Raw genomic sequence first — 21,073 nt, 5'->3', positions numbered from 1 at the left:
AAAACTAATTGAGAGAAATTGGGCCTAATTTTCTTTCCTAATCTTTTTTCTTCTTTCCTAAAAAACTCTGGAGCATGATAAGAAAAGGAAATAGGGATAGCTTCTTTTTTCTTTCTTTTTTTCTTTCACTTTTGCAACTCTGGAGCACATTGCTAGGGATGCGCAAAGTAAAAAATCCAAACAGGGGTAACATACGCTTACATTCATGATTCAACGATCAAAGCTCTGTAGTTGAACAATAAAAGTACATACATACTATTCGACATTATATTTGTGTCTGAATCTTGAATAGGACTCATGGTGATTTCCAACTCAAAGATCTACGGTGTCCCTTTATACGGATGTTCATGGCTCCCACTTAATTTACAAAATCATCCTCATATTCATCCCGCTGGTGGAGATAATCATCATAATGATGCCACTGATGAAGATGATCACGATCATGATCATCGTAATGATGCCTCTGCTGGAGATAATCAAGATCATGATCGTGATCATCGTAATGATGTCCCTGACCATCATAACAATCATAATGATAATGATGGCGCTGATGAATTTCCACCGTCCATCAACGCCACCAGGCTGGTGGTTCTTGCCGGCGGTGGCGGCGAAGGCAACATCGGCATCCCAAATGCCCTTTTAATATCTGAGTTTGATGTTAACTCTAACTCCCTCTCTGATGATCCTTTATGTATTCCCCCTATTCCATCATTATTGTCTTGTATATGTACGTGTGCATGTAAATGTTTATGTATATGTTGCTTAGCAAAAAAAAATGTTTATGTATGTTATTTGTCCTTCGATTTTTTATATCGAAAAAAAATTATGCTTCTTGTTGATAATTATAGGAATGTTGGTTTAGTTTGAAAGGGTGAAATGTAGTATCTAAATTGGTCCTTTAAATTTTTGGAAAGGTAGATAAATAATGTTCTATAATATTTGATAAAAGCACATATACAATTGATTTTTATTAAAATGCATGGTTTTGATTGTAGAAAACTAGAAAAGTAATTGTGTAAACAATGGATTGGTAATTTAGACTTGACATATTAATGGCTTTACGGTTTGATTGCGAATATAAATTTGTTGATCGAACTCTGGAATTTGCAGAAGAAGCATGATCTCATTTGAAGACGTATATGTTGCTTTTTTTACCCCTCTTCAAAAAATATATGTTGCTACCAGTATACAATAGACAACCTTTCTCATCATAATATGTTGCTATTAACCTGTATGAAAAGTCCACACATGTCTTTAAAGAGTTCAATACTTTCACTTTTGAAATTATATAATGTTCCCTTGCAGCATACAGAATCTTTCAATCTATAAAACGTTGTTTGCTGCAAAACAAGCAAAAGCCTAATAATTGATAAAGGACACAGGCTGCTTCGTTAGTTGTAGCATAAGTTTCCGTTTGTTTGATAAATATATATCTTCTGCATTTTTGCTTAAATATTATGTCCTTTAAGATTCAGTAGTTATTGTAGATAATGGTAATTGGCCTGTGGTTTGATGGGATTAATAAGTGCTTAATTTGCCTTTTAAGGTCGCAGAGCTTGGTACTGGGGCTGATTTGCCTTACAGAATGGCTCTTCACCCGGGGGGAGAAGGCCTTATATGCTCTATGCCGAAAAGCTGTAGGTGATTATCTGTACTAATAAATTTAAAATTGCATACTGAGACTTCACTAGGAATAGAGGGCTGTATTAATGATCTGTGCTACTATTTGGTTTTCATCTTGTAGTATATATGATTTTTTTACCAGTTATTAGTATTTATGAATTTTGCCTCCAATCTTAGACAGTAAAGAAACTATTAAAACACTTCCAACAAGAACTCTTCCCCGTGTAGGGGAATTAAATAAATGCAATAATCAAATAAGAGTTGCAGCATCCTGCCTAGTCATTTAGAAGTTAACCATTTCATTTCAAACTTTACAAATAAGTAACCAGCAAATTTAGTTCATAGTAACAGTGATTATCATTATTTACATGTATAGATGGTTTGAATGGGATGCCATAGAGAACGATGGTGTTCCTGGGTGGAGTCTGAAATCATCTGAGAAAATTTTTCAACAACTGGAAGATGTTGGACAGCAGTTGGCACTTACTTTTGATGATGAAGGATCTGTACTTGCTGTTGGTGGTGAGGTAGGAATCGTCAGACCTTTTGCTTTAGTTGCTGGCATTAAAAGTACCGAAAATTACATTTTTTGGACTGGGAAATGATTTTTAAGTAATAATTTTGTTATGTTGTAATATTCAACTATGCTAGTGCATGTTGATGTTATAGCATCCTTGTGCTGAAGCAAGTCATCCTCTTTATTCAGCAGAACTATATTTGTTCATGATTTAATCTTGTTACAGTACAGAATGGAAAATTAAGGGTTTATAAGTGGCCGAGCATGGAAAGCATTCTGGATGAGTCTAATGCTCATGCCTCTGTGAAAGATTTGGCTTTCAGGTTAACAGTAATTGCAATTCAATTAGCTTAATTTTGAACTCTTGAATCTTGCGAATATAAAATATATAATTAATTAGAAACTAAGAATTTATATCATTTCGCCATCTTTTCAGCCCAGATGGAAAATTTCTTGCTTCTGTTGGAAGTAGTGGCCCTGGTAGGGTTTGGGATATTGCATTATCGGCTCCTATAGCATCTTTAAAAAGAGTAAAGGTTTGGCACTATTTCCATAGTCTTTGCAAAATGTGTAAAGATAAACCATACTCCGAACCATGATCACCGTCTTTACGTGTCTGATGGCTTTTTATCCACAAAATGCAGGGTTTACATATGGCTTTTGTCACTTCTATTGAGAACTTATGTATGCTATGCATTTATTGAAATTTATTGGGCAACATTATATTTGTCTATGAAATGGACTCTTGACACCTCATCTGATGTTCACGTATTGATACTACACTACATTCGTACTATAACTACTACGTAGCATATATGTATTGCGACTTCACACAGTGTGATGTCTGTGTATATACTAATTACGGTTTTTTTTTATTCGTTCTTTCTCTTTTTATTTCTGTCTTTAGCTCTGTTTTATATACATGATCTTTTTTCTGCACCAGGATGAGCGGTTTGGTTTCTGCAGATTCTCAATTAGTATTAAAAACCGTCAAATTCTGTATATCACAACAATGCAAGGTAAATTTTACTTACTGGACTTCTTCCTTCTGTCCAGTAGAACATGCTTCTTTTATTGAGCTTTTAGTATCGCGAATCACTTATTTATTTATTTATTTATTATCAATTTTGTTGGGGCCTTAGTGATCCGACGGTGCCGAGTGGAAGGGCCTTCGCTCAACGGATATTTTTTTGCTTTTTTGGTGCAATGCCAGTGGAAACTGTGGCTAAGCAATAAAATGTACTAGTTTCTATAATTTATTATCTACTTCAGACCTGCACGAGATCAAATAAATATTTTTTAGTGCTAATTTGGTGGATTGCAAGTGGAAAATGTGGCTAAGCAATAAAATTTGCTAGTTTTAAATTTTCTTTATGAACTCTCTACCTGCATTAGATCAAATAATACCAAAATTCATCTATATCTGTGAAAAAAATTGAAAAGATTACAAGAGTTCATCTGCTGCAGGACAATGGAACTACACAAATCTGTGTAGAACCTATCTTTGCAGAGACTTTGTAAGAAGTCAAACAAATTCCTTGTCAGATACAAACTTTTTTTATGGTTTCTACATAAAAAACGTCAATCATGATTTTTGTAATAGGAATCACCCTACACACCTTATCTTGAACATTTCTTAATTTTAAAAAATATAATTACAAGAATTCTATCGCCAGTAAAAGTATATAAAGTGATAATTAACACCCAGGATCCATTTTCTCCATTGTGAATCATGATTGAAGATAACCCAACATCATGAATCCCAACATGATGAATCCCATAATTGCACTCACTTGAATTGGATGGTAAGAAGACTAAAATGTATATACAATTAGGTGTAACTAGTTTATGCTGTGAACTCTTCCAAACTTAACAGCAAGTAAATTCTGCTTAGCCCTTGTAAGTTAAGAATCTGTATTATGAACTCATTGTTGTTTCCACTTCAATTTCCTGTGGCTTACACAGTCTATAAAAAAAATCTGTCTTAGTGTATTGATACTTCACACAGGATTTTATATGTAAATTGCTTCAGCAGATTGGTGGAAGCAACCTAATATATTCTATTTTAGAGAGTGGGTAGATGTTTCTTTTTGTTCTCTCTCAAATTTTCTATAAATGGAAAATAAAAGACACCTATATATATTTATGATCTTATTAAATTAAATGTGTAGTTCACTGGTTGTTTTTTCTCTTTGCTTAGATCAGGGTGGAAGCATTGTGAAGTGGAACACTACATCATGGAAGCGGATCAGCTCAAAGCGTATAACCCGTGACTCGATAACTGCCTTTAGTGCTTCAGCTGATGGAAAATATCTTGCTGTGTAAGAGTTCCTTGTTCTCGCTTGAATTACAGTTGACAACTTGTTGACAGTCTTTTGATGTGCCCGTCAGGCGTCAGATAGATGGCTGTTTTAGCCTTTAGGTATATTTATGTTCGAAGATCAGCAACTCCAATAGATTACCTAAATGAGTACATTAGCTAAAATTTTAGGAATGTTGCATAATTTAGTAATCCAACAATATACTAATGGTTCTCAAAAAATATAGAATTTTGCTCACATGCCTTATTTATTATATTAGGAACCAAAAGGCATTCCTTGTCATGCTGTTATTAATCAAATAATCATTTATCCCCTTTTTTGCACTTAAAGTACATAGTTAAAATAATAATATAATAATATAATAATACTAGGAAACAAATATAAGGAATGGTGTTCGACTTGATTTACAATGAAATGTGCTAACTCACTAGGTGTCATTATATTAATTTTATTTTAAAGAAAGACTCTCTTGGAGTTGTTCTTATGTAGATAATCCGGTGGATTCACTTGATTTTTCAATTTTTCCTTTTTTTTGTCTTTTAAAACTAAGACAGCCTGACAGACAGGAACCATCTTTTCTATCATGCTGATGTCTTAGGATACATCTTAAAACTAAAACCACCTAAGTCATAGAGCATTGCTTTGCCATTAATTTACTGTATGAAGGATCACAATATATTGCTACTGGATAGGTCTTAAACTCTAGAACTGAAGAACAAAGATTAATTGCCTTTCTCTTTTGTGTAATCCTTCTCTAGTAAGCATGATATAAGGACACTAAACTGACGGATAATTATAGACTATAAACTTCTCCTTTTTAGGAGATAAGTTTTATTTTTTTTTTGGAAATTGTTTATTAGATTTAAAGGTCTAAAGGTGGTATGTTGCACTGATATTTCCTGTTTACAAATAAAACCCAAGCGTACATCTTGTTTTATAAAATAACAAAATCTGTAGAACTTAAGTCCTGGTGGTTACTGAATTCCCTCTTTTTTTCTCTGGTGTGGTTATACAACTTCAGGGGCACAATGGAAGGCGACATTCTAGTTTTACATTCATCCAGTATGCAGGTCCATACTGTGGTTAAGAAAGCTCATCTTGGCATACTTACGTCCCTGATGTTTTCACATGATTCGAGGTTCTTCTACAGTTTTGTTGCCCTCTTCCCAATAAAAAACATTGTCAAATAATATGCACCTACAACTTGAGAACTACGATTGATTGTTGAAAGTGTATGGTTCATTTACAGGGCTCTTTTGTCTTCATCTTTCGATTCAAGTGCAAGGGTCACACTAATTGAAGATAAGGAGGAAAGAGGTATGTATACCTTGACTACTTTTCATCTGTAGTATAACACTTGCAAGTATATGAAAATAAAATTGCCATAGTAATATATGCATGTACACTCTGTCCGAATAACAAATTTTACGCCACACACCAGTTTCTTTAGAACCTGGTCATGACTGAAATGGAGTGTTGGAGATATGGCCCTGTGGCTTGTGGTTGTGGGCCACTATTAACATACCAGTGTCACCAATTACATGGGAGGTTCGAGACTTTATACCCTACTAAACCTATCATTACCTTCTTTTCCTTGCCTTCTAGTAACATAAATAAAAAAGAAAATGAAGGCGTTAAGAGACCTTATGGTCCAATATTGGGTCTGTGTTGCTTGCATTGGCCCTAACGGAAATTTTAACTGTTGAAAGATTGAAATAAGGGACTCCTTGCCGAGGATCATCATCCAGTATGATCTTTCTTGTACCTGCTTGTGTGCAAAAGCTAGTAATTTTTTCACGTTTCTTTCCCGAAATTTAATAGCCATCGAGCGCAAGCTAAGCTTAACCTGTTAAATTTCGTTTGTGTGTTTTTCTGAGTAATATATATGTCTGAGAATCATTCTTCCATGTGTATATTCAGTTGGCTTTTTTAAAAAGATTGTTAATCGCCTCTTTAAAATCAACTGCAGGATGGAGCTTGTGGGTGATTCTGTTCATACTATTGCTTGCAATGGTCGTGTATTACTCAAGACTGGTAGACATGTTCCTTGAAGATGTGTAGAATACTTACCGAGTGTTTCAAGATTCGAAACATCTGTCTTTTTTCTATAAAAAAATATCGTGATTGTCTCATACAACATGAATTTTTGTATGTAGGAATGCTTCAAACTTATATTAAGTTATGACAAGTGATGCACGTCTGAATCAGTGAGGACAGTTAGTTTTTGGTCATAGGACTAACCCCCTGTGCTAATCGCATGCTTCTTTTACCAAACGGAGTCATAGCCGTGGTAGTAATTGGCGCACATAAAATTCTATCAGTTACTCTCGTTCATCCCTATTTAACCATACTGTATCATTTGATAATGAGAATACAATTAACTAGAACACAATCGAGTGTGAGAAACTGAGAATAGTGCTGAATTATTCTGCGCATTTTGAATACATCAACAATTATATATTTGACATACATGTTAATGAAGCAGAAGGTGATCCTAAATGAATCACCTGAATTCCATTCTCATCATTTGAGGATATAAATCACAATTTTAGTAGTAGTTATTTTTGGGTTTGCTTCATCAAGAAATTAAAATTACATGCGAGTCCTTTAGTATTTAATTCCTGTCACCAAAGGGTAACATGTACTTGAGGATTTTATACTTCATGCTTCACAACATGTTTATTTTCATTAACAAACCCCCATTTAATGTCAACCAAATAAGCTCTTATGTTACCAGGACATATAGTGGTAGAAGAGGGCTCTATAGAGCACATATGAATTTATATCAACAATAGAAATAATGAGATTGAATATAACAATTCTAATAAAATGTTCACGTCTACATATCTGTACAAAACACGAGAACATGTGCAAAAACAAAATTGGAGGCACTAATAGATTTTTTGTTTCTGCAACTTTTAGGTGTACAACTAACTCTATGGGGTTGTTAGATTCAGCCAAGGCTTCCTGTGGCAAACGTTGTCAATGTAAAAGAAAAAGAAGTCATCATCGTGTTGAAAGAATGCTTCAGCTATTTGTGAACAACAGAAATTACTGATGCTTTCGCTGATAGAGAGAATAGCCAACAAATGCGGACATTAGAAAAGTCCAAAGCACCTGCAGAATGGATAGTTAATTGATTAGGACCAAAAGATGAATATTTTTGTTTTTGGCTAGAAAGAAAATAACTTAAAGTCTGTGCAAAGGCTAATTATATCACGAGAAACATATTTTATTTAGAAGTTGTGGCATCTTGCCGTATTAATTGTTTGCCACCGCTCCAATCTTTTGATCCTTGTCTGCATGTCATCAATTATGCCTTCCAATGGGGAAGCTTCCCGACTTGGTGAAGATTCTGAGGCTGTACTGCTTCCCTGTTTGTCCATCACAATATCACACTGGAATATCAAGTAAGAAGGCAAACAAAAAATTATGCTAATTCTTCTATATTAGGGATAGACTATGGTAGTTGCCTTTGGTCAAATGCCCAATACGAACCAAAATGAAAACAGGTGCATCTTTGGTCAAAATTTGCTTTTTTCTCTTCATTTGTTATGATCGTGGAACAAGCAGATCCAATCTACACATTTAATACCAAGTTCCTCTGCACAAGCTTATCTTAACCCCCTCGGTTTGATGTCTACAATTTTAAACTTAATTTGGTCGATGTCAGTCTAGTCTTAGACCTGGAGGTCGATACTGGCATCTAAACTAAACAAATGCAATGTACTAAGTTTCACATTACATCAGGCAGGGATCATTAACAAGATATCCACAGCTTACACTCCTTACTCAGTTCTTTAACTAAAGTAGGTGCAGTGCTATATACAAATGTAACTAAAATATGCAGTAGTTTTAGCTCACTTTTTCCACAACAAAATTAAGGAGAAAACCTCAATGTCATGCATTGAGTTACCTAGAACTAAACAAAGAAAGAAGTTCTGTAGAGTTCCATTCGAAGCTAAAAACATAAAACAATTTCAGAGGCTCGGGTTACTGCACAGTTCTTGCTCGCTTGCAATTACAAAGCACTTCTTAACTGATAAAATTTACATGTCTTTAGTAATAAAGTAATACCTGAGTTTGTATAAAATCAACTAGTTCTTGCAACCTTGCAGCCTGCTGGGTATGAATTCCACTTGCACTTCTTTCGAGTACTGGTAATCTCTCCATAATAATTTGCAGATAACTCTGTGCAAAGGAAAAACCGTTAGTATACAGTTTCCATACGAAAACACTGGTAACATAATTATGACACGACCTTTGTCGTATATGAACCCTCCAGCTTAAGTTTTAAACCAGCAGCTATTACAATCTCTTTATTAACCCCCTTGATCTGCAGGTAAGGACTTGGGACATCTTGCAGGTGATCAACCTCAATAAGAATCTATAAAGAAAATGTTTTTTTGGTAAGAAGCAAGTCAAGCAAATTAGGCAAAAACATAAATTGAATCTAGTTTTATTAATAGAAAACATGCATTAGTCCAGGATAGAAAGAAGACAAAAATAATCAATTAATTGATCAAAAAGGAAACAGCGGTTTTTTTATAGGAAAAAGCATCATTGTTTGCCCCCAAGAACAGAATAGATGCCCCCAGCACCTACCCATACATATATGATAGTAAATAGTTCAGTTGCCAGGAAATGTACACAGATTTATAACTGGAAGCTAGACCATTAACACATTATCTTCTGTGAAGACCTATATTATCAATCAAATAAATTTCTGGGAACTTATTGCACAATGATACAACTGAATGCAAACTTTTATTTATAGACTCATTAAATATGTAACACCAAAGGCCAGAGAGCACTAATACGAACCAGATGATCAGTAAGGGTAATATGAATATGCTCTTAAAAGAAAAAATCAGTTTTACAGGTCATCTAATTCAGTTATTAGAATTCCACAGGTTCATACTTGTCCCTCAAGAAATTAATTTACAACCTTTCCATCTTGATAGATATATGCAGATGCTTCAATGTAGGCCACAGCTTGATACCTGAAACGAATAGATAAACATAACAAGTAAATATGAAAAAGATAAATATTTTTTTGATTTCTATTCAATTAGATAGGTAAATGTCAAGTTCTTATTATGACTTTTGAATTAAAAATTTAATATAAATAAGTTTAAAAAAAACAATGATATTGATTTTACATTTTCTTTCTCTTGGATAGTTTAAGTTGTTCAAGATTATCTAGTGCTTTATAAGATTAAGTTGCACGAAGAGCAAAAGAAAAATTATTATAAAAATAGTAATTGCTAATAGGATCAATCATGTAAGCCTATTCACAAGAAGTGAAGCATACCCAAGATTAAGAAGACCAGCAACTGTACTGGTGCTGATATCAAAATCCACTTTTGGCTGAATAATGAAATTTCCTTCTCTAATAGGCTAACAAAAAATTCGTTAAAACCCAGTAAGGATACAAAATTAATTGTGTGAGAAGGACCTCGTACCCAAAAAAAAATCATATACATATATTGATACCTCGCGTATCAACAATGCAAATCTTCCCTCGCAAATTCTAACCCGTATGCAATCACTCTCAGCCAACTGGCTGTTAGAAGGTATTCCGGAAAGCCTCAAATATATATCAATGAAATTTTGAACGGAACTGCAGATTTTTGTAGGATCAAGAATCTTCAATATATCTTGATAAGCCACCTATAAGTGTCAGAAAACTATCAAGGATATACCAATTTCTCAACTAAAAGAATATGTGATTATGTAATTAGCTGCCTTACTTGCTTGTTACTTTTCAATACAAACAATGAGCTCTCAGGAGAAAGCACGGGATCAAAGTCATTTCTAATTTTGAGCTGCAATAAGATTCAAAGACATTATTAGGTCGAGGCCACAAAAAAGTGTACAAAAAATCGAGTATGACATTCTTGCTGAATATATTCAAAAGAATTAAAACGGAAACAAAGGCATGTAGTCTTCCTTGCGCATAACATGTCAAGAAATTTGAAACAGGCAAGGTTTCGCTATATACATAAACCTATTTCTACAGTATTATATATATATATATATATTCTCTGTAGTTTATAGTTGCAAGCAGAATTCTTGAACTCTGACTGAACTTACATGTGCATGAACAAGATGCGGTTCAATGTGCTGCTGGAACATAGGAAACACGGTTGTCATGATTTCAGTTTGTGACATAAAGCTTCCAGCTCTACTTTTGTCTCTCTGGACTCGAGAAATAAGATGCGAATGAACACCTCCGACCTGTTTAAGAACAACATTCAATTTATACACATGTCTCCTTATGAGACAACGATAAACTTGAAAGAGATATGGACCAGAACATTAAGCATCAGTAAAGTCTCCTTAGTATGTTAGAGGTCATTCTTACAACAGCAATCCACAAGTCCAGCGATTCTCGGATGTCAGGGTGCAATGCATAGACACCTTCAAATATCACCTAGTCAATTCAAGCATAATAAAATCAGAAAATATATATCAGAGATGGCAGGTATCATTGCAGAAAAATACATATAAGGAGCCCAAAAAACGTTATTTCTATTTTCTATTCATGGAAGTAAGTAACAAATACAGAATCGTCATTGTACCACTCCACATTCTTCAGAAACTTCAAGCTCTTTTAAGCCACTGCGAGCACCGGTCTCCAAATCAAAGACAGGCACTTTTGTTTTCCGAAAGTTTCTCATGTCATCAATATTCTGCAGAAGGGACATGATAAAATAATATGAATACAAAGGACTTTGGCAAAGGAAGCTGACTAAAACTTTATCTAATCCGAATTATATCACATTCATCATCATGTTCTTTTTTTGCTAAATCATATTCATCACCTTACTATCGTAGACCTATAGAAGCTTTTTTTACCAGATAACAACCATAACAATACAAATGTTCCAGTAACCAGCTTACTTCTGAAGACGAGACGATTTACTAATCCTGGGGTAGGCTTAACCGCTTAAGGAAATCCATAACAATATACACAACCACCAACCCAAAGTAATTTATTATACCTTAGACAGCAAAGTAAGATCAAGTGAGCTAAAATCCTCGTATTTAAAGTCCTTCACTTGTTCAGATCTATGATAGCTTTCCAGAGAAACAACTTCACAACCAACAATATTTGCCATCTTACGAGCCAGACTAGTTTTTCCAGACCCGCTTGGACCTCCTATTAAAAACACAATAGCAAACACTTGAGAATAGCAGGGCCTTATAATCAAAGGCAAACTCCAAATTTAATTTCCATATCTACAAACACCAAAGATGATTTCCAGTACATGTATTGTCAAGGTTGTTTGCATTATCACCATATTACATGAGAAAACGAAACCATAAGAAAATGTTGTTGAGACAAACCTAGAAACATACTATCACTTCTAAATTATGGTCGTTTTGATTGGCATGAACAGAAATAAGATAGTTAAAAGTGGGAGGCTGTAAGGAAATATAGGTGGATGGAAAGAAGAAAGACATAGGAGAGGAGTGAAGAAATTAACATAATATCAATCAAGCAGTATGCTAGTTCACACCATTCCTCTCAGCCAAAAGAAATCTTATGTTTTAATTCTTAACAAACTCAAACACCAACATCAATTACCAACAAGAAAGATATCATAATCTGTTGCACGGGATGATTGATGACACGGCCCAGTTAATTTAATATAAGGGTAGGATAATGTTTTAAAAGCATGATAGAAAATAAACAGATTTAGCTGCATCAAAGCCCGTAACATATGTTAGTTCGAAAAGCATCTCATGGACAATTTGATAGAAGAACTTGGTCGAAAACAAAGTTTGTACACAACACCTCCTGTTCAAATTTATTATTTTTGAGAGTGTATAAATTGGCAAATCAAAAGTATACACAGTTCAACATCTGCCTCCTAGAGGCCCAATACAAGTTACTTCTTGTAACTTATAAGGTCAAGCAACCCCTTAAAAGAATATTTTCCTATCTGCTAACCTACTTAATTTGTAGATAATAACGTAAATAACTCGAGTTCTCTTTCTTCTCTAAGGTCTGCTCTGTCCTTCATCATGCTATACGACTTTTTAGCAAGCAAGCAGACTTTTTGTTCAGATATTTATATTACTGAAAACAAATACATATAAAAAACAATAAAGAGAGAGTAAAACCGAGGGGATAAGTAATCACCAATCCCCACAATGACAGGGTGACCCTTGTTCTCTAACAAAGCCTGAAACGGGAAAAAAAAGTAGTCAAATACAGCTTGCACGTGTAGAAACTACTGAGGCAATGTTAAACATATTATTATCATCACGTAAAAAACTTAAATCACTATTATCTTCTTAAACAAAATTTACAATAAGTACCTGTATCGCTTGAACAGAAAGGAGCAATCCCCTATCCAGGTCATATGAATCCGGCATTGGAGCAAGCTGCAGGGAATCCCTGGAAGAAGGATCTGTGATTTTTGCAAGACAGGAATTTGTGCATACAAGTCGTAAACATAAGAAAAGAACCACTCCATTAAAAAAACCAAAAAGGAAAAAAGGACACTTATTCAGTTTCCAATGAGAAAAAGCATACATCAATTGCAAGTCCACCAGTACCTGGATGATCCGATGAAATAAACTGCCACGTAGCTAATACAGGTTCCATTTTTGACTTGGTAGGAGATCTAGTCCATGGTTGCGACAGATCATCAAGGGGATTAACAAGGTTTGGTGGAATGCGAAGAGGCTTTGGTGCCACAATCAAGCCTCCCTCATTCCTGGTCACAGGTCTACTAGACAAAGGTGGCGGTGTATTAACGCGCGGTACGCCTGCAGGTTGAATAATTTAGGTAAAAGCAGTATAATTGTTACTATATTAAGAAACTTTGAATCATTGATAGCTTTAGTGCTGATTGCTGAATATCATCTAACAGTAAGACTTGATCAGCTCATTGAATTGATAGGACAATTAAACAATTATCATTCAGTACCAATAAAGGGATGACCTAAACTCTGAGTTCACAAGCAACCACTCATTGTTTGCAAATTTTCCTTCTATTCTTTTTTATAGGATTCTATATTAGTCATCCATGTCACAATTCAAATGACTAAAAAGCTTTGACACGCTCAAAATTAGCAGAATGCTCTTGTAACATATTACAGTGAAGGTTTCTACAATGCAAATATATGTTTATTTGAACACCTTCACAAATGACAAGAAGTTAAACAAAATCTTATTACATGCTCAGGGCTATTACCATAGAGGTCGCTTATCTCTTTGTTTACAAATTTCAAACTTCTAACCAATTTCAGAATCCTAACACTCAGGTCATGCCTTCTCTAACATAGTAACATGTGTTAAAAATATTTAACAACGAAATCGAGAACCACCATAGAGTATGTCTATGTTATAACCTTCTCTTTCAAGGATCATTTCAAGATAGGATTTTGTGATCCAGGGACCATTGATACCCATCCTTGATGCCTCAGCTCCAACCGTCTACATGTGGAAAACATAACCAGAAATTCACAATTGTTGGAAAAAGAATTAATCTCAAGGAATACAGCACTGAATCCATTATCTTTCACAATATGTACTTTAAAAAACTCAGAACAGCAAAAACATATACATGTGCAGAAACAGTATTAGTTCAAAAACTTAATAGATTAAGAGAAAATGAGACATGTAACTTTGATAGAGAATCACTTTTAAACAATGTAAGAGTGCATCTCATGAAATTCATGGTGCCGATGACTAATCTAAATAATATAAAATATGACCATAACCGCGACTAATTTTCCCAGCCTCTTGAGGGCCTTGCCTGCCCATAAGAATAAAGGTAAACAGCTTCTGTAATAGTGTGGTGTGGTCAAATTATTTTATTTCTCTTGTAAGTAGTCCATCGATTTAATTGTTTCAATAAACTGAAGTGTCCTGTTGGATAAAACTATTACATAACTTTTTATTCTTTGGAAACTTTCAGCTTATTTTACAGCAAGGAACTGCTTTCCCCAGCTTACTATTTTGAGCAATAAAGCTTTCGTACTAGCTTATTTAGTAAGTTTCGACGCTTATAAGTTCTCGTCGACTTACAATACACAGACGCTCTAATAGTGTAACTAGTTGCAACAATGGTGTGAGAACAAATTGTGCAAGTTACTTCATTTCTCTGTGATTAGTGCCAAGGCAGACTCCCTGCTTGTGTGCCCTTCAGACACTACAGCAGGACAAGATATTACCCCGGTACAACATATACTGCAATTCAATTTGACAGATTAAATTGTTGATAGAAGAATAATTTTCATGTTAATAATAGAAACAGTGTCCTAAGAGAACAGGACCATCTTCCTCAACTCTATCACAAATTTAAACAGTGTAATTCTAACAACAGAATCCTTAACAGAGAGCATAAACGTGTGATTAAATTCAAAATATAAGGGAGCAAGTTCATACTTTCCTATTTGTACCGCGAAGCACCATGTATGTCTCACCAAGAGTATCAATACTTTCTAGTGACATTGAAAGGTTTCCATCACTAACTGATGTGGATGACCGCTTATAACTAACTACAACAGTGTACCCCAAAGCCAATAATCCACCAAGGGTCATTCGTCCAACCTGCAACAGCGAAAAGTATAAAAGAAAAGCTGTTTAAGACCTTTGAATGAAATAAAATTGAGAAGAATCAAAAGTAATTTTACTTTTAAACCCGCCATGGCATCTCGTTTGGTTATTACATAATTTTGCAATGATGAACAAATCATAGCGAACATATAATGTTTAACTTGAATACCAGATTAAGCACAAATAATAATTGCTAAAAATCATACGTGGCACACCACAAACAGAACTCTATACAATACAAGTGAAGAGTGTCTAAGGTTTATAGTACAGAATGTTGACAATTTTAATATTATTCGTATTTATGATGATTCTAGAATATTGGTAGAAAAAAATGCCTAACCTCAAATTCAGCTTTTGGCCGGATAATATAATTTTTATCAACAATCCTTTGATCGCCCAGTGAAAGATAGTACTTGATCCCAGATTGTCGAACTTTTATCCAATCATTTATATGTGCTTCTTCACTTGCAGATGGAGGCCTTAGGTACATCTCAATAAAACTGAAAGCAGATTTGGCCACACAATATATTGTTACCATATAATTTAACGATAAGAAAAAAACATGACCTGTTTATTGCGACCAATTATATGCGAAAGAAAATTAAAAAAAAATCACATGACCTATAAATAAAGATTATATTAGAAACATGAAAAAAATCCTATAAAAGTAACACATATCAGAAACTCACTTCTCAGGAATTGGTTCTTTTCCATGAATTGCGTACACTGAAAGTCCACTTTTTGACTGCTAGAAACAGACAGCATATTATGTTAGAGAAGGACATATTTAGCAAAATTCATCTTATAATATTGATATCCACGCAGATAGAAAGTGGATGAAAAGAAGGAACTCAGAGAACTGAAATAAGACATGGTAAACTTGTTTTCAAACCACTTGAAAAGAGATTATTCATTACAATATTGTTTTTTAAGGTACAATTTAGTTGTTTACCTAGTTCCTACACTTTATTGTAAATGCAACACTCACAAACAGGTCATCTCTTTTTTTTCTGTACTATGAGTTTATTTTCTCAACATCATTGTCCGACTAGTTTTTGGACATCCAAACACAACCTAAGGTGGGTTCTTTGCAAGTCTGTTGCTTTTAAGTTCTCTGATGCTTCATATTAGGTACTAAATAGTTGAACATATGGGATAATGGCCATTATATGACATAAATCCTCAGATTATCTAAGAAAAATATCCAATGCAGCTTTAAGATTTTTTTCCATGGGCGCATTAGTACAGAACTTATATGATAAATTAATATGATACATGGAAAGAAACTATACTCTTCCTGCTTTACAACAAAATTGCAAGGCAAACCCGCATGCATTTTCTTCATACAATCTAAGGTACATTGAAAAAATAGGCAAAGAAGCAAACAATTAAATGTTCTATGTAGTATGTCTCACCAAAACTTCCCTATTACACCTGATTAAAAATCTAATTAGAAAGCAATTCCATGCCAGGAATAAATATGAAACCACATTTATCCTGTCTTGCCAATCATAACAATGAAATACAGAAAACACTTACAGACCTCGCTTTTACACTTCAGCTTGTAGATTGGCTCTCGAAATGAAGAAACGAAACTGTTATTAATTCTGATCTGCAGAGAAAAGTACCATAAGAATAATAGATTAATAAAGGATCAGGACAGTAGAACATTGAAAGCCTACCTGTGCATGATGAAGATCTGGCTCAATGTGTTTCCTAAACAATGGGAAGATGCTATCAATTAGGTAGTCCAATGAACAAGATTCTCCAATATCGTATTTTACTTTTGAAAGCAGACTAAAGTGTACACCCCCAACCTAATTTTCATAAATAAACAAAATGCATTCTTATTAGTTTACGGATGTATGTCACATATAGAAATTTTAAAGCCAAATGACAACAAAATGAAAAATTAATGGAATATACTCAAAACAAAAGGAGAGAAATCTTTACCACTGCAACTCGTATATCAAGCAGAGAACGCAATCTTGCATGCAAAGCATATGTACCATCAACTATCACCTAAAAACAATTTTAATTTCAGAAACCTAACTTATTTTTATTAGAGAGCGTGAGATGGGTGATGCAACTCACCACTCCAGCAGAAGTATTCTTTATGACTTTAGATCCAATTCTCCTCTTTTCTCGAAAATCAAACACTGGAGTCGGTGTATCTTTGCCTCTTATCAGATCCTATATCAACATAATTATTTAGCCATGCCATATCTCTATCAGGAACACATACAACTAGACATTTAACATATACAACATAATCCGTTAAATATAAGCATTCCAGGATCTGTATACCTCAAGATTTTGCACAAGAAGGTCAAAGTCTATTGGATTTAAATCGTTTCCATCATCAACTACAATGCGATAGTGCTCCATTGATATGACTGTGCAGCGAATAACTGATGCTACCTTCTCCGCTAAGCTTCAACGAACAAGAAATTTATGTTTGATGTCATGCGTACGGCAATATGAGAAAACAAAAAGTGTCAAAAAAACCTGCAAGAACTAACATTACAAAGTTTTACCCCCCCCCCCTTCTTTTAAGAAATATGTGACGGTAGGACGGAGTCGACAAAAATGAGAATGATACCTTGTTTTACCTGACCCACTCGGGCCACCAATGCCAACAGTCACAAGACCATCTTTCTTTGATCTAAGTTCTTGTATAGATTTTACTAACAAATAGTTTCCACGGTCGAACGGCTGCAGGATTTTAAGCCACAACAAAACTGAGACGATATTTGATTGAACACAAGTCACCAGAATCTTATGAGCAATAACAATAAAAGTTTACAAGAAGTGTACTCGATCTATACTGGCATAAACTAGCAATATTATAAACCTTAGGACTAAACCACGACCAAGGAATAATTTGCATATTAACATTAGTTCGATATGAAATCATGAATGGAGATTTCAAATGTGCACAAGTCACAGAGACGAACAAATATACATATAGAAGTATAATGTGTATCAAAAAAATGTTATCTATAATCAAATTTTCAATACATGTAAGAGAAGTATACAAGTTCACAAGAAGCATACCTAACTAACTATTCCGTATTTATCTGAGGAGTGTGAGATGTACACTTATTTAACCACAGTCCTAGAGCTCTAAAAGACTTCACAGATTTTAAGAAAACAAATGGTGCAAATGCTAAACATGCTTGAGCAATTAAAGCATGCATTATTATAGTGTGAAACAACATAATAATAATACATTTAAATGCGAGTATGCAATGACAAAGTACAGCTACTGTCCACCCTCCCCTCTGTTTATCCTAAAAACACAGTCATTCATCTGGCAGCTTCCTTATCTTTTTCCCCTTCAATCTTATACCTTTGTGGCCCCCATCCCATCCCTATTTGTGGTGTCAGTATATTTTAAAAGGATGCCCAAATCAGACGTCTCTAAGGCCGCTTGCCTTACGAGAAGGTCTAAACCACAACCAACATTTGATTTGCACATGAATGTTACAAAGCATAAATAGAGAACTCAATGTGCGCTTCTTACAGAAACAAACAAAATATATATACATGCACACACACACACAAGTCACCATGTATATCAAAAAAATTTGAATATATTATCAAGTAAGAGAATTACACAAGTTCGCGAAAACCTGGGTAATATAGAGTAAGAGAACTGCACATCTTAATCTTAGAACTAAACCATCATGGAGGAGCACATTAACAGTGAATTTACAAATAAAAAAATAAACAAGCAATCTACGAATTAAGAGCATTATTAGATAACTCACAGATGCCAACAAATATACACATAAAACTATACAAGTATGTTGTACGTCAATGCAATCGAGTATATATAGGAGGATTACACAAGTTAACGGCTTAACACTGAACATACAAAAGCTAAACGAGAACTGTAGGACACTTCTGTATATTTTGACTAAACCACAATGAATGAATAATTTTTCCTTTTTTATCTCTTTTTTTTGCTAATTGATGATTTGCACGACTAACTGTGAATCCACAAAACACAGATAGAAGCATTTGTAGACATCTGACTTGGTTTTACATACAGAGAAGATGAAATGATGTAGGCGAACAGATATACATACACAAAAAAAAAACAAAATATTGACACAAACAAGTAATTTATCAAAATCTTAATACATGTAAGCAACTTACGCACAAGAAAAGTAAATTAAAAGTAAACTCAATTGAGTATCAACAAATGTAAGTGAATTAGACACAGTACAAGATAATTTAGATATGCACGATTACACAGAATCCACAAATCCACAAATAAAAGCATAAATAGAGAACTCAATGTGCGTATCGGAAATAATATACATACACAACTAATTGATCAAATAATCAAGACGCGTGGGCGAATTAGGCAGAGCAAACTGCAAAAGTCTATTGAAACTAAACGCAATCAAGTATTTCGTCAAATTACCGAGAAATGTAAGCGAATTAGGCACAGAAGAAGTAACTCGAAACTAAGCGCAATCGAGCATTTCATCAAATTATCAAGCACAAGATAAATTAGATGTACATAACTACACACAATCCGCAAACAAAAGCATAATAAAGAGAACTCAATGTGTGTTACCAAACTAGTTCATCAAACTATCAAAACACGTACACTTGAGCTAATTAGGCACAACAAACTGTAATCGAGTATTCCATCAAATTAGCGAGATATATAAAGAATTAGGCGCAGTAAAAGTAACTCGAAACGAAATGCAATTAAGCATTTCATCAAATTATCAATACATGTAACCTAAGCAATCGCATCAAAAGTCTACTAAAACTAAAAGCAATCTAGTATTTCGTCGAATTATCAAAAAATATAAGCTAATTAATCGGTACAAACGAGTGAACAGTATAAATAGCAAGGGTTTGTACACACCACATGAAGAGGAAGCGATTGAAGAATCGAAGAAGACGAGGAAGTAGAAGGCTGTTGTTGATAATAATCTCTCCCGCCTTCTTGTAAAACTCGCTTCAACACATCATCATCCATCGATGATCGAGCTCACAACAACGATTTCTTGTAGAGAACGAAACTGTGTGGAGAGAGAGAGAGAATCTAGAATTGCTTTGTGTAGAGGTGTTGATTATAGAGACAGGTGTGGTGTATGTATAGGTAGGGGAAGATGCATAACAGATTCCCGCTTGTTAGTTATTTGGTTTGAGCTTCTCCAGAAATAAGATGGGGGTGATATGAAGTTTTGGTTTTTGCAGAAATGAGTGAAAGAGTGAGTGGGGCTTTGGTTTGGGCCTAATTTGTTGCGTCCAAGCTATTATTACTATGGCCTTCCTTTACGCTTCAGTTAGGATGTTATCAGAAAAATTATTTAAAATAATCAAATATATATCAAATCATTAATATTGATGCATATAATGACACGTTATAAGTCTCCAAAGGTTTAACCTGAATAAAATGATACTATATTGTTAAGAAATGACTTGATGCCTAAATATGACGGGGGTTTAACCTAAATGAAAATATAAAACTCACCAAATAATTCACTAAACATTTAAATCACATAGTAAGAAGACAACAATAATCTATTAGAATGTGATTTATTAGAGTTTTCATAATATATATTTTCGTTAATGTTAACTGTTAACTGCTCAGTGTAGTCAAGATAAAGTCGGAATGGTTCTATTACCAAAAGGTCGGGATGGTTCTATTACCAAACCAACAAAGGGTTAAAAAAGATAAAATATTATAGACTAATATGATAATACACATATTAGGACGACTTATTATTAGGTATTGGCTCTTTTTATCTAAAAATTATATAATTAATAAGTACAATGAAGAATTAATAGATTATTGTATTCTTGATTTTTGTTCAGTAACCCTTATACTTTATCTATAACGTAATTCAACATGTGTCAACATGTGTTCAATTAGGAATAAAAGAACTGGTGAGAATGATGAAAAATGAAGTTATTATCTATAAATAAATAAAAACTTGTCAAAATATTTCACGGAGTTAATTTACTCCAGATGGATCCCAAAAAATGTTAGTTCTTCAAGTT

General features: G+C 34.1%; 2 protein-coding genes across 5 annotated transcripts; one reads left to right on the top strand and one right to left on the bottom strand.

Moving 5' to 3' along the window:
* Window positions 1-40: 40 nt before the first annotated feature.
* Window positions 41-6,822, top strand: LOC141723476 (SEC12-like protein 2). The gene is made up of 12 exons (XM_074525298.1): window positions 41-186; window positions 293-691; window positions 1,353-1,357; window positions 1,556-1,641; window positions 2,000-2,150; window positions 2,372-2,463; window positions 2,577-2,676; window positions 3,084-3,159; window positions 4,341-4,461; window positions 5,483-5,599; window positions 5,711-5,778; window positions 6,431-6,822. Exons 1-12 carry the CDS (start codon window positions 75-77, stop codon window positions 6,520-6,522), a joined length of 1,419 nt encoding a protein of 472 aa, XP_074381399.1. The 5' UTR covers window positions 41-74; the 3' UTR covers window positions 6,523-6,822.
* A 418-nt stretch (window positions 6,823-7,240) lies between these two features.
* LOC141674435 (uncharacterized) lies at window positions 7,241-20,303 on the bottom strand. Of its 4 annotated transcripts, none has more exons than XM_074481145.1 (26): window positions 19,932-20,301; window positions 17,643-17,755; window positions 17,348-17,474; window positions 17,135-17,233; window positions 16,994-17,062; window positions 16,723-16,857; window positions 16,584-16,652; window positions 15,730-15,788; window positions 15,381-15,540; window positions 14,870-15,034; window positions 13,831-13,915; window positions 13,033-13,245; window positions 12,793-12,884; window positions 12,614-12,656; window positions 11,469-11,626; window positions 11,046-11,156; window positions 10,829-10,897; window positions 10,558-10,701; window positions 10,215-10,289; window positions 9,958-10,134; window positions 9,776-9,861; window positions 9,410-9,464; window positions 8,723-8,848; window positions 8,539-8,652; window positions 7,719-7,859; window positions 7,241-7,578 (listed from the first exon to the last, which is right to left on the bottom strand). In XM_074481145.1, exons 1-26 carry the CDS (start codon window positions 20,043-20,045, stop codon window positions 7,513-7,515), a joined length of 2,865 nt encoding a protein of 954 aa, XP_074337246.1. In that variant the 5' UTR covers window positions 20,046-20,301; the 3' UTR covers window positions 7,241-7,512. The 4 variants fall into 4 exon arrangements, 3 of the variants coding, with proteins under 3 accessions (XP_074337246.1, XP_074337250.1, XP_074337253.1); XM_074481149.1 differs by having other exon boundaries at window positions 15,730-15,785; XM_074481152.1 differs by having other exon boundaries at window positions 7,719-7,835; window positions 19,932-20,300.
* Between the last annotated feature and the right edge of the window lie 770 nt (window positions 20,304-21,073).

Source organism: Apium graveolens, chromosome 1 (genome assembly GCF_009905375.1).
Source record: "Apium graveolens cultivar Ventura chromosome 1, ASM990537v1, whole genome shotgun sequence".
NCBI classification, from domain to species: domain Eukaryota; kingdom Viridiplantae; phylum Streptophyta; class Magnoliopsida; order Apiales; family Apiaceae; genus Apium; species Apium graveolens.
The sequence above is the reverse complement of the archived record's forward strand: the minus strand, read 5'-3'. Positions and strand labels throughout refer to the sequence as shown.